General features: G+C 38.4%; 1 protein-coding gene across 5 annotated transcripts in view; it reads right to left on the minus strand.

The window, feature by feature from the left end:
- Positions 1-1143: 1143 nt before the first annotated feature.
- Positions 1144-13671, minus strand: part of cuedc1b (CUE domain containing 1b) — a 29522-nt gene continuing 16994 nt past the window's right edge. For all 5 annotated transcript variants that reach the window (XM_085379776.1, XM_085379774.1, XM_085379777.1 and 2 more), the window contains exons 9-12: positions 13174-13267; positions 9729-9787; positions 8645-8714; positions 1144-5446 (exon numbers count right to left, since the gene is read on the minus strand). In XM_085379776.1, the coding sequence (XP_085235902.1) occupies position 5446; positions 8645-8714; positions 9729-9787; positions 13174-13267 (224 nt within the window). In that variant the 3' untranslated portion in view covers positions 1144-5445. The remainder of the gene's footprint in view (positions 5447-8644; positions 8715-9728; positions 9788-13173; positions 13268-13671) is intronic.

Genomic DNA, 13671 nt, shown 5'->3' on the forward strand with positions numbered 1-13671 from the left:
ACAGACAAATCAGGGTAGAAAAAAATTACATAACCATCACAAAATGAGGAAGAAACGAATTCTCTAATTCCCACCTTCTTCAGACGCCAAGCAATTGAGCCAAATTGTAAAGTTACTAGTTGTAGCTGTATTCACACATAAATTTCAGAGAGCAGAATTAGTTTGGGATGTTCAGTTGTCCCTTCTCATATATACACATGGGCATATACATGTATACATTTAATATGCATTTGTAAATAACCTGCTTTTACCCTGTTGGAGATACTCTAGCAATGATTGCACTAGAATATTACCTACAGTATTCACACAATGGCACAATCCACTTCACATGGACTTTGTACTAGCGAGTTGGCAGGTTCAAGACTGGCTAATATAAGATCCAAATGCATTCTTACAAGCACGAGGGTGTGGTGTATGTGCAAAAACAAAAGAATTTGAAATCAAACAATAGACAGTTTTCTGTTTCGCATTTTAAAGAACATGGGACCCAGTAAATTTTACCTACTTAAAAGTGTTCAACATGTTGTATGTTTCTTGCTCTCTCTGTATAGTCTTACAGGTGCGTTCATAAGCCCATATGCACTGTAAACAACTCACCAGTATCAAACTTGTTGTTTTTTTTCTGGCTATCTAATATGACTGATGCAGCTGAACATGTAGTTATGTAAAAAGGATTTCTCAGCTCTTAGTCTACTAGTTAGTATATTCCACAAAAATACATGTTAGAAAATTTCCTTGTATCTGCCTTATTTTAATGGAACGCTAATGTTGTTAATATACACTAAAATAAATCAAATTGATAACATTTAGATTTGATCTGCAAATTTTGAACCATTTTCAACATCCAACATTAAAGTGAAAAATGTTGCTTTAAATTAGTTAATTATAACACAATTCAGTTACAGCTGTAATTATATTGTATTTCCACTTTTAATCTTTTACCTGATTTAAAAAAAAATGTACGTAGTAAATATAAGGTTTTTTATGGGATGTTTATGTTTGTTTGGTTCTAAAAACAAAAAATAAACAAAAACATATATCCTTTGGATTCAGTGTTTTGGAAGACTAAGTATTGAGCAGTACAAACGTTACAGAAAAAAAGTCTGAAATCAGAAAACCTGATTTGCTATTGCTAAATGGCTGTTTCATAAAGTTCAAATGAAAAAGAAAAGTATTTCTGGTCTCTGTTTCAAATGGGCAATCCATTGTTGCTTCGGTGAAATATGAGATTTTTGTGCTTCTGTTTGTTAAGATATCTAGTGTTAGACTTCCCTGAGGAGGAGAACACAAAGTATCCTTAAACAACAACCAACCATCCTATATAAATCAGATAGACAAGCATTGCCTTCAACTACCCTGTAGGACATTATGCTGCTGTTACTATTCCTGTTGTGCACATTATGCTACATTTAATCAGGCAACAGGATTTTGAATGCATTTCCTACATGTTTTTAGGAAGTGGGTGAAAGGTCAAACAAAAAGCCCATTCAGGCTTCCTGCCTCTTTACAAAACTGATTAAAGCTTTTGTTTATTCTTCTAGGTCCGACATGGAAACCAAGTTTCAGAATCAAACTGTCAAATATTCAAATTTGACAGTTTGACCTGCATTTTACAGTAACATAATCTATATGAGAAACAAAACAAGGACTACAGAAAACCTCATCTAACACTTCACCTGATTCTCATCTGGAATTTGTCCCTTGAAAATACACCATATGTCCTAACATCGATACTTTAAATTGCTGACTTTACTACACAACAACATAGCCTCATCTCTTAAAGGACCAGCACAGTGTTTGGCATGTTTCTTTCTGTTAAAGCTGTTTTTGTTTTTGTGTTTTGCCCTGGTGCAAAAAACAAACAAACATTAAAATCAACACTGACATAATATCAACATTTTTTCTAGCATTTCTTTCACCAGGAACACAAAATTCTTTTGTCCAAACACAGTTCTAAAGATAGACCCATTGACATCAGTGACCATGGAAAGGATTACCACAGGTTCTGTATGCTGTGATGTGTAGACAGACATCCATAACTTAAATTCTTCTGTTACATCCATGTTAAGTTATGTTCAATATGGTCTGAAAACTTCCTGTAAGGCACCATGAATTCTTGAGTTTTTGATTTCTTTTAAAAAACAAACAAAACAAACCAAAATCTGCAATTTTAGAGGCCAAATGCTGCACTAGGTTTACCAGCCAATCTTTATCTATCTGCTACTTGTGACACATCAGGTAGTTTCTTGAAAAAGACAAAACTAGTGAGGTCAATATTGATGAGACACTGACAAACCGAACTTCAAAATTAACCTTTGCAAAGTAATTGGCCAGAACACGCATTTAACACTGCAATGGTCCTTTGAGAAATTACGTATTTGACATCACTGACAAGTAAAGTTTACTCATCATCAAATAATCCAGTAGAGCAGACAAATCCAGAATGGTTTATTTATCAAGCTGCAATTTACTTGCTTTGTACTGTTAGTTCACTCATACAAGTAGGTCCATAGGTATGGGACTTAAGGATTAAGAGAATTACCGCATTGACTGTCTAGTTATCACAGAAAAGTTTATATACAGTCCCAAATTTACAGAATCTCATAAATAATTAAAGAAGCTAACATAACTTTAAATGTGTTTTCAAAAATTAGATGACCTTTGCAGCACATGACAACCCCAAGTCTAGAATCTACAGACATCACTAAATGCTGCAATTACTTCCTTGGAAGTTTTATGGTTTCTCAAAGTCAGCTGAGATTTTTGTTAGATGCATCTATGGCATCAATTTGAGAACCCTAGGTGACTTCTTTCTCACGTTATTGCATTGCAATACTGTCAGAAATCTTGACCTTTAACCTTGAGGTCGACGTCATTGAGATTAAAATTTGTCCAAGATTTTTAGAAGATGTACCAAGGGTATCAACTTGAAGCACCTATATTAAATTCACAAACTTCAAGGCCCACCTACCTTCCTGCCCGGCGGGGTGATGACAATACCTTTTACCGTTTAGGGGTAAAAAGCATGCTATGTCAAGTTGAGAATATGTGACCAAGTTGGCTAAATGTATTATTCAATCAATTTTGCAGTATTTGTTTGAATCTGAGAAGACATCATAGCCACACACTTCAGAATTCATTATACTGTTTTTATCAGCATTCACTGCAGTCACCTTCTCAATTTCCTTTTCCCATCATTCTAGTACAAGTTCATCTTGATTTCATCTTCCAAAGGAAAGGATTCTTTTTTCCCCCCCAGAACTGATCGGGCTCCCCAAGAGGTTTTCTGGCTTTTTCAATTTTGAACTCCCTGTTCTTGAGTGTAACCAGTATTTGGACCTTCTTGTAAACCTCTATTCACAATCGTGAAGTAATCTCTTGATTGCAGAGAATGACAATCATAGGCAGATGGCTAGATGTTGTGTTTTTCTAAATCAAGGAAAGAGTACACAACAAGCATCCACTTTAGTTGTCTTCTGTGGCCAGTGAGCATGGCCAGTGCATTCCTGCTTTTTAGGAATGTACCACATCTCTGATATGGTCGCTACCAAAGTTCTTGCTTGCTCTGATAGATTTAAGTTGGTTTTTAAGCCAAATTATGGTCTGCTTCCTGTGCGTCAAGATCAATGGACCTCATATTGAGAATTCAGGGGAAAAGATGCCAAATATAAGTTCAACCCTTGGAATCATAGCTGAATCTTTTATCAGATTACTTTATCATGCAATGATATGAGAACAGGCATCACCTGGTCATCAAACTTTTTGCAATACTTTTGTTAAACCCATTTGTTAAATTAAAGCAGTTACATATTGTTTGATTTCTTTTGTTCTTCCCAACATTACAATTAACAATCCACAATAGGTTCACAGCTACACGTGCAAATAAAAACAGTAGAAAGATGAAGATGAAAATCCCACAAACATTTTTTTCTGTTGTCATTTTGTTCAGCCACCAGATTTCACAAACCCACAACCATCTTATTGTTTATAGAACCATCACTTGTAAATATGCTTTCCTTCAGGAAATAAAGACAAAAAATGATCTGCATGAAGATTTCTGGAAACCTGGCACCTAATTAGGACCTGACTCTTCTGTCACCTACCAGTAACAGGCTTCACACGATAAGGGTGGAATGTGCGTCGGGTTCAAGCTACCAAGGTGAAGCCGTGAACAAGATGAGAACCTTCATCAACTTAACAACATTTCAACATATTGGTTGTTGGTCCTACCTTCCAGGCAGTCAGTCATTTGCTGCTATACACAAGTTTTACAAAAATGTCTTGTTCAGTGTTCAGTTTTTCCTTTGAGTACATCTTGTTATTTTCACTAGCAATAATTGCTATCCCAATTGACATCGAAGTGAATAATGGACGTACCTCGCCAACTAAACTAGGTAGTATTAGCTGATAACTTCCCATCTCCACTGTTGGGTTTCGATCATGTATTAAAAATAAAATAAAACAAGATGGCAACAATGACAAATGCCAAACTCAAGGCCCAAACTCAATGGGGAGGGGTGACTGTGAAGATTTTATTCAAATTTAGTCATTCCTGTCATTTCACCTTTAAATGGCCATAGCCTAAAAGCTCCAAATTTGCATTCAGACTGGGTTAGACAATAATGTATGTGAAGGACTTTGTGTACCAGTTAACCTTATGAAGCCTAATAAGATGCTGATGTTTTCCCTGGCTTGACAGCTTCTAGTTGGTCACCCTGGGTTAATGTTCGAACAGCACAGTGCCTACAGTACTACTGAAATAGACAACAACGCAAACTGAAAAATTTCACCTTGCCAAACAAACAAACAAAAAAATAATAAAATAGTAAACTGCTCCATACCCTGCAACACCCTTATTTCCCAGAACACCATTCTTTAAAAACACAGCCTAATGGTTATTTTGTCCATGGTGACATTTTGACATTTAGGCAGCCACAGACAACCACAATATTTGTACACCAAAAAAATTCAGTTACATAAAAAGCTAAATATTACAATGCTTGAGAAAATGAGGTAAAAAAAAAAAAAAGCCCTACATGGTTTAGTGTATATAAAGATGCATGTTCACACTTTGGATTTGAAATGCCTAGTATGCTGTAGTACAGGACTGGAGAAGGGTTTGTATGGAAAGAGCTTCACTATGCTAGTATTCCTCCACAGTGGATTAAAAGAAGTCATCAACAAATACTGTAAGGAATAACGTGTGTTCCTTTATGTTCAAAATGATATATCAATAAAATGTTAGAACACAGAGATTATGCATTTACAAAGTTTTTGCCCAGTGGCTGGGAACAGTCTGATTCCTCTTTCAGGGGTGGGCAGGGGTGTCTTAACTCTTCAGATGATTTGGACAGGAGCAAGTAGGAACAACACGAGCTAGAAAACCACTGCCCGTGGGTGATGCTGTAGTCACCTTGGAAACCGATATGGAGCAGCACGGGAGGATCTGAAAAGCAAAGAGTCTAGATGATTATGATTTTATACCAAAACAAAATCTGTGCCTTTTTTTCCTTCTTTTTTTAAAAGAAGCTTTTGAAAAGTCCAAGTGATCACAGAAGATCACATTCAATATCTTTTATCCAATATTTCTATCATCGCTCTGTCTCCAATAAACCTGAGTGGTTTCTTTGATATAATCATTTTCTAATTTCTCATCACTCCCAATGAAAATATTAAAATGTTTTCAACTCTGCCACCTCCCGCCCAGCCTCCTTTTTGTTCGTGTCAACATTTCAGAAACATACACCATAGCAGGTCCCTATCTCTGCACTGCTATCCTTTTGTTACAAGTCACCTCTGATGCTTATGCCTACCCACGCCACACTGCCTGCATTCTTCTCTTCACCCCTCTTTTTGACTCTATGATATCCAATATGGGCTCAAATTGTGGTCATAAATATTTTGTACTTGTAAATCAGTTTTGTATTTGTAAATCAGGATTTGTATGTGTAAAAAGAATTTGTGTGTGCGTAAAAAAGATTTGTGTGTGGCCAAAAAATGCCTGTGAAACTCTCGCACTCAAGTTTCAAGTTACAAGTACGAATTTTGACCCTATTTTTCTTCCTTTCATCTGATTAGTCAATGTCATGTCAATCACAAATTTAACTATCCAATCAGAGAACAGATGGGTTTGTCTGTCAGAGGGGCGCAGGTCCTTGAAGGGTAATACAGTTTGAAGCTGGAGGCTCTCTATATAAATAGCCGATAGAAGCTAGGTCCTGTAACTTTCAGCAGCTGTTGAAATGATAAAGTTGTGGTATATCAGTGGTTAGAAACACCATTATTACTTTAGGATTAGTTTAACACAAAGTCAGGGCTGACCCGGGACCATTGCTGTGAGTCACAGTGCGCAGCATAAAGGTCCTTTCACATCGGACGCAGGATGTGCTGCTAATGCTAACTGCTAACTAAAAGCCAAGGATCCAGAATTTGTTGTGCTGGCTGCTGAGCTCTGTGGGTTTTTGCAGCAGCTCTACCTGTACTAGATGCACCTGCTCCTTGTCGTTTCTATCTCAGACTTTATGTCCTCTACAAGAGTTTCTGGTTTTTTTGCTAGTTCTTCAAATGTTCAATAAAAACATGTATGCTCACGAAGAAAGCTTTGTAACTATCCCCACTAGTGAAGACTGTCATTTCCAAAACACTGCCCCCCCACCCCCGCAGTCCACAGCGCTGTTGAAAAGGCTCTGGAGGTCCCTGTATTAAGCACGTAAACCTGAGACACAAAAATCACCAAACTGAGACCACCACAGATTGGTTTTTTTCATGGTGATGAAGGAAAACGCTGGGCTGGCATGTAAAAGGGCATTTATTCCCTTCAAGGACCTGAAGCTCCATAAAGCACCCACCTGTTCTCTGATTGGATAGTTAAATTTGTGATTGACATAAAATTGGCCAATCAGATGAAAGGAAGAAAAGTAGGGTCAAAATTCGTACTTGTAACTTGCAGAGTTTCACACGTATTTTTTTGACTAAGTCCACACACAAATCTTTTTTTACGCACACACAAATTCTTTTTACACATACAAATCCTGATTTACAAGTACAAAATATTTATGACCACAATTTGAGCCCATCATATGACACTTTACATGGTTGATCTGAAGTATTTAATTTAATTCAGTCTCTCCAGTGTATACCTCCATTTTACCAGGAACTCTTCCATCTGCTTCTTACTCCCACTACCGATCATAATATCATCACATACCACCCCTACCTTTAACCCATATGTCACTCCTATTGCACACCTCCCCACATATGTCCTGCACCACCATCCCGCAGTTCTCTCCCACTCCTCTACATCACCCTTGATCTTGAGAGTCCGTAACAGTATTCCTCTCGAAGAAGCATCTTTTTTTATCCACCTCTATTCTTGGCAGTCCTTGTAAAGACTGAATGCTCCTGTGGAGGTGCTGGTGTTTCCCATTATGGGTGAGAAGACGCAGTTGCGCATGTGTCATTTTGGACACAGGTCCCACCTTTCAGGACAGTTGCATGCAGATACCACTGCAGATGACACTTATTTGTCCCCATGCAACTGGAAATGTGGTCACAGAACATCTTCTCCATCATGATTAGGTGTGGGTTAAAAAAAACAAAACCAAAAAAAAAAAGATTTACCCGATTCAATTTTTTTTTAGTTTGAATAATGCGATATCGATTCATTAAATCCTGAATCGAATTTTAAATATAAATGCATTTTGCCAGAAATGCTAGAAATCTCAAGTTAAAGCTCACAAAACTACTTGCACAACCACCAAAGAGCTAAAACAGCACGTGAAAGCAAGTAAAAGGTTTCGGCACAAAGATCTAAACACACTCGGCGCCATGTATGCAGAATTGCCGTCGGGTGCTGAAAGCTGACATCTCACATGAAGCTGCAGGTTTCCTCACTCTCCAACCAAAATTCACTGAACCAGCAGCAAAAGAAGATCAAAACTACGCGTCATGTTTGATAAACATCGTCATTAGTTCCCTCTTACTTTTGCTGCTCTGCTTCCATCATGATAAGATCGCGCTTTGTGCACAGCTCTCTCTCAGTGTGTTTCAAGAACAGTTTGCTATAAAAAAAAAAATTTCTCTGTTTCTGTATTATTCGCTTGCTTATTACGCACCAGTCTACTGTTGTGTTCAGTGCCGTCAGCCACTGTTTTGCTTTTGTTTGTTTTTTTCTGCTGTTCAATACCGAAGACATGTAAACTTTTACAAGTTATGCCAAATTGCAACATGCTTAGCTATGTCTCCAATAAAACTTCAGCACTTCAGCAGCAGCAGTTACTGTTCATATGTTGATTCATGGTTTTCTTCAGATTTTGATCTATTGCAGAATATTTATCTGCCATAATAAGCGAGGCCAGCAAAATCTCCTTTATATTTTTCTGTGTTTTATCCTCAGTTACTACAGTCTCACATTATCAGCTTTGGTTTTTTATACATAGATATAATTCTGATCATTTATCTGTACATATCCATATTCTTTTAGAATATTTATGACTGTCGGAGTCAAAATTGAATCAAATCTGGATCAAATCAGTTAAAGAAATTGAAATCGATGCCCAGCCCTAATCATGATGCAGGATATATAAAGTGGTCACTGTACATAGACTCATTTAAGAACTGTAAAAATAACAAAAGATTATCTTACCATGATATTGTCTCACTGCGTTTTTCAGTTTCTTCCTGAGTGTTTGCTCTTCTAGGCTGGCCATCTTCCTCTGGACACACACAAAAGTAAATGAACAGTTACATGTGCACCTAAAAAACTTAAAAAGTGCTCTAACATTCTCACACATTTATACTTCGATGGATGCACTGAAGAGCAACTCAAGGCTAGTATATTACCCAAGGATATATAACCTGTGATTAGTAGAAGACCTGCTCTACCTCCTGAGTTACCAGTCCAAATTTTAGGTAGGGTTAGGGTAAGACGGACAACAGTGTTCCCAAACAAAGGCAAAACAAAATTGGCTACTCATTTTTCATTTCATGCTGAAAAATCAAGCTGCTGCCAATCCTATCCTTTTCAGGTGGTATTTCATGGTGGATCCAAATATGACAGTACTTTTACTGCATTAATCAATCAATCAATACAATGACAAAGCCTGTACTGTGTTTTACAGACAGCTGAAGATACTCCTGTGTCCTTCTCTTGACTACCTCCTGTACATGTTTTTCATTTGAACCACACATTATGGTCGTACCGAAGGACATGTTGCATCAGGTCCTGTGTCAGATTTGCTTTTTCACATTAAAGGAGTAGTTTGGTTCCTTTGTGACCTTTATGCAAGTATCCACCCACAGCTGGGTTTGGAAAAGAAGACAAATTATGTCTAATGTGGTCAGAAGTTCAGTTTCCTGTCAGAAAGTTATTTAGGTTTTTAAAACCTTTTTTTAAACTGGCTAAGACACATTTTGCCGCCAAACCCAAATATGCCAAAATATTACATTGCTTAAGTTGTGTACCAGTCCTCTTCTGAATTTCCGAACTGGAACTATGCCCACCACAAAGTTGGTTAGGACTAATTCTTTAAAACTAAAATGTGGCTCAGTTACTTATCTTTGTGTTTTAATGCAAGGATTGAAAACACAGAATCACTGTTAGGGTGCTTTATGCTTTAACCATTACTCTCTCTCTGAGGTCTGACCTTTAAGCTAGATCAGTCAGGAAACACTCCTCTACATTATAGCATGAAACCCATTAGCATTGTATGGTTCACATGATTTCTTACCACAGTGGTGTCCTTCTACATCATCAAGAAGATTGGCTGTAGAGTTGGCTGTGCCCAATCTGGAAAGGAGTTTAGTTAAGAGCCACAAAACTCAGCCAGATCAATCTCTCAGAGTTCATGGACTCACAAACATGGAGAAATAAATGCAATTATGGAAGCTTGTGCATGGCTAGCAATAATATGAGAACCAAAAACCTCGGTAACAATGGCACAGACTATGGAACTGCTTTTCTCAGAATATGACAACAATGATGGTGCTTAGCTCCTTATGAATAACACTGGTCCACCAGAGGTGGCAAAACTGCACATCTGTCACTTCAGTAGATGGTTTTGTAAAAGTACTGATAAAAAGTACAGCCTCTGAAATATCCAAAATACAGTAAAAATGCAATTTAAAAAGTAGCTTATTGAAGGACATATCTACCAGCTATTACTGAGGACAGCTAACAGAACCTTATGTCATGTTAATATACCAATAAAATGATCTTACTGGAATACAAACATTATGGGAAAAAAAGCTTAGAAAAAACAAACAAAATTTAACAAATGCCTGTCCAATTAAGTGAGTATACTCATGGGTTAAAGTGGGATTCAGCAGGTGTGAGAAACCTAAGATCAATTGTAGTGGTGCAGCAAGGAGTAACTTAGAAATCATTCACAGTGATTTCTGTTGTGTGCTCCAGCAGATTATTTTGTATACAGCCTGTGGTCATCTAACCTGTGCTGCTCTAAGTTTTATTGTTGAGATTGTCTATACCAGGCTTTTTGTGGATGGAAAGGATGGTGGAGGCCTTCAGACAGGTGGGAACAGTGGCATGAATCAGGGAAAGGTTGAACAATCTGGTGAGGATGCCTGCCTGAGCTCCTCTGCAATTTTGAGGCTCCTGTTGGGGGGCTCTGGCCTTTGTATTTGGTGAGGGCTTGGATTCCTCTCCACACCTGGTAGGAGATGTTATCAGTAAGACGGCCTCCACACTCTCCTATAGGCCCTCCTTGGCCAGTTCGATGCCCCTCCTCAGGTTGGCTCTGGTAGTGCTGTCCCTCAGCCTGAGTTACGAATTCTGACCAGAGCCTGTACTTCATTTGTCATCCAAGATTTTCGATTAGGGAAAATGCAAACAGTTTAGGTCACTGTCACATTCTCTACACTTTCTTTAATGTAGAAAAGGACAGACTAAGTGAAGGTCACCAGTAGGGATGGGTACCGGTGTCCGGTGCCATGATGGCACCGGTTCTGACATAAACGGTAGTAACCAGACCGAAAAGCAGCGCACATTTCGGTGCTTTATTTCGGTGCTTTTTTTTCCTGAGCTGTGATACACTTCTAGCCAATCATTTTACGTTTCCCAGGATAGTAGGCGGGGCCAGGTACGTACGTTCAGTTAGAGCAGAGCTACAGATTAAAAATGCCCAAGGCGAAGCGGTCAAAAGTCTGGCTGTACTTCACAGCAAAAGATGCAAACTCAGCAGCAACAAGTGCTTTAAGCTGATACTGTGATACTGTCAAAGGAGGTAACTCCTCGAATCCGATGAAACACCTGGCGACGCATAGCGTTTTTTTTAAAAAGCCGAGAAATGCGCCGTATTTGATAGCTTGCTGCGAGACCTCACACTGTGCACGTTGGGTGGGTTGCCAGTTATCGGACCCGGAGCAACATCCCCCAAAAACCCGAAGAATAGAGTCCTGGCCCCTAGCCCTGCCAGTGTAGCAGAAATGATGAGGATGATGATGCAGCAGCAGCCGTTCTTCTCTGTGTGAGTAGCTTAATGTTGTTAGTGTGTAATTTACGTTGAGTAGGCTAACCACGTTATTACATTAACGCATGTAAGGTGAACTAGCAAACATCATCATAGCTACATGCGGCTGTCTTCTTGTTTGATGGCAGATACTCCCTTCACCCTGGACAAAAAGGCTAAAATGACCAAAGAAAAAGTGGAAAACAGTTAAACATGAGAGGTTTTTGGACAAAGTTTGTGTTTTTTCCATTGTTTAAGCACTGCTTCCAGCCAAGAGTGATACCATATATGCCCCATAGTTGCAGAAAAGGCTAACATTGTTATCTTTTTACAAAAAAAAAACAAAAAAAACAGCTGAACATGAGAGGTTTTTGGACAAAGTTTGTGTTCTCCATTCTTTAAGCACCGTTTAAGCACCGTCACCGTTTCAAAAGTACCGATTTGGCACCGGTATCGGATAAAACCTAAACGATACCCATCCCTAGTCACCAGGTCCTGCTGTTCAAAGATGGACCAGTCTGTTAGATCAAACCCACCCTCATGGGGCCATTTCACCAGAGTGCACGCAGATATCCCTTTGTTTTGCACACAGATGTCAGTTTTTGTCTAATCAGCCATTCCCCATTTCTCCAACAGTTGCTTGCTGGGTTCAGAGAAGATGAAGGAAGACAGCTGAGCCAAGCTGGTTTCTGCAGTTGGAAACTAGCTGTGAGCTGGCTGGCAACTGGGAAGCATGGCCGCAATGGTATACCAGAGGAAGTGTGGAATAAAAGAAAGTGTGAGCGAACCCCAAAGGAAGTGTCATCAGTGTCTTGCTGGAGCCCTCCCCTCACAGCCTCAGCCTCCTACAACTCTATTGCATCAACTGAACACAATTGTGCCTAAAATTGTCCACCATGTTTCACCATGCTTAAAATGCCAAATTTTAGACCTTTCATGTCACCTGTGATCACAAGTTCAGATGTATATCAATTCACTATGTTCAGTTTAAACACTGGTTTAAACTGAACGTAGTGTTAGAGTGTCAGGTTGATGGTGTTTTAGCCTTCAGGTGTACTAAAAGACAGTCAAGGGGGTTAGCAAGTATCCAAATATTGTTGTATGATCAAACAACACTACCAACACACAAAGTTTAATGTTAGTGACTTATGAAATCAAACACTTATCAAATTAATTACTAAAACACTAAAACAAGACAAGAACGTTCTGCAATTTTAACTAATTACTTATTTACATACTACTCAGTTAAATTTTTCTTCTTACTCTTTCTTCATAATGTAGTCCATCGTGGAATGCTACTTGTATAGTGCTTTTCTGAGCACTCAAAAGACTTGTGTTGCTTTTTATGTCTCATTACAAAGGACTTTCATTCTATGCCTTTAAGTGCTTTGTCTCATACACACAAACAACTAAAGGAGCAACTTAGTGTTTAGTATCTTTCCCAAGGTATTTCTACATGCAGACCGGAGGACCCAGGAGTTGAGTCACCGATTAGCACTTAACAGCAGTAAAAAGAAACAAGTACTATCAACAGTAAAAAAAATTCTTCTGTGTGTAGTGTACTAGAAGTCTAACCATTATCATAACAGTTTTGAAAGTGGTTTTGATTTAATGTGTTGTTTTAGCTACTGTACTGCCTCACAACATGAAATGGAACCTTTTTAAAAATACAAGAATCTCAGCCTAACCACATTTACATAAAGGATACGAATGATGCTTCAGGAGTGTCCTCCTTTTTGACTTTCTTCTCTTTGTCTTTTCTGAAAATGTTCTGGCAATTTCAAACAGCTTCTTTCTTGTTGCTGAAGGTGAAAAAAAACAACTTCCTGCTCCATTAATCAAACTACAAAATGACTATAAATACTAATCAATCAATCAAGGCTTTATTTGCCACGTGCAGGTTGCCCTGCAGTGAAATAGGACCCCCCCCCCCAACCTTACACACACAACACGGACATCACATGGGGATACAGGTCGTAGATCGGTAGCGTTACAGAAAAACACTGAAATATACACTACAATGGGAAAGTACAAGAGGAAAAAAAGAGACCTCTACTCATGCTGAGCTCTTGGGAGGACAGCATGAGAACAGGAAACAAAAAAACTCCTCTGCACATAAAAGTAATGCCACTGTTTTGCACATGTCTCACTCTGTATATTTTATTTTATTTATTTTATATATTCTATTCATTGTTTACTCTATTTA

This window comes from Rhamphochromis longiceps, linkage group LG14 (assembly GCF_057381845.1).
Source record: "Rhamphochromis longiceps isolate RC_006_pf linkage group LG14, R_longiceps_female_GT1.1, whole genome shotgun sequence".
In the NCBI taxonomy this organism is placed as follows: Eukaryota; Metazoa; Chordata; class Actinopteri; order Cichliformes; family Cichlidae; genus Rhamphochromis; species Rhamphochromis longiceps.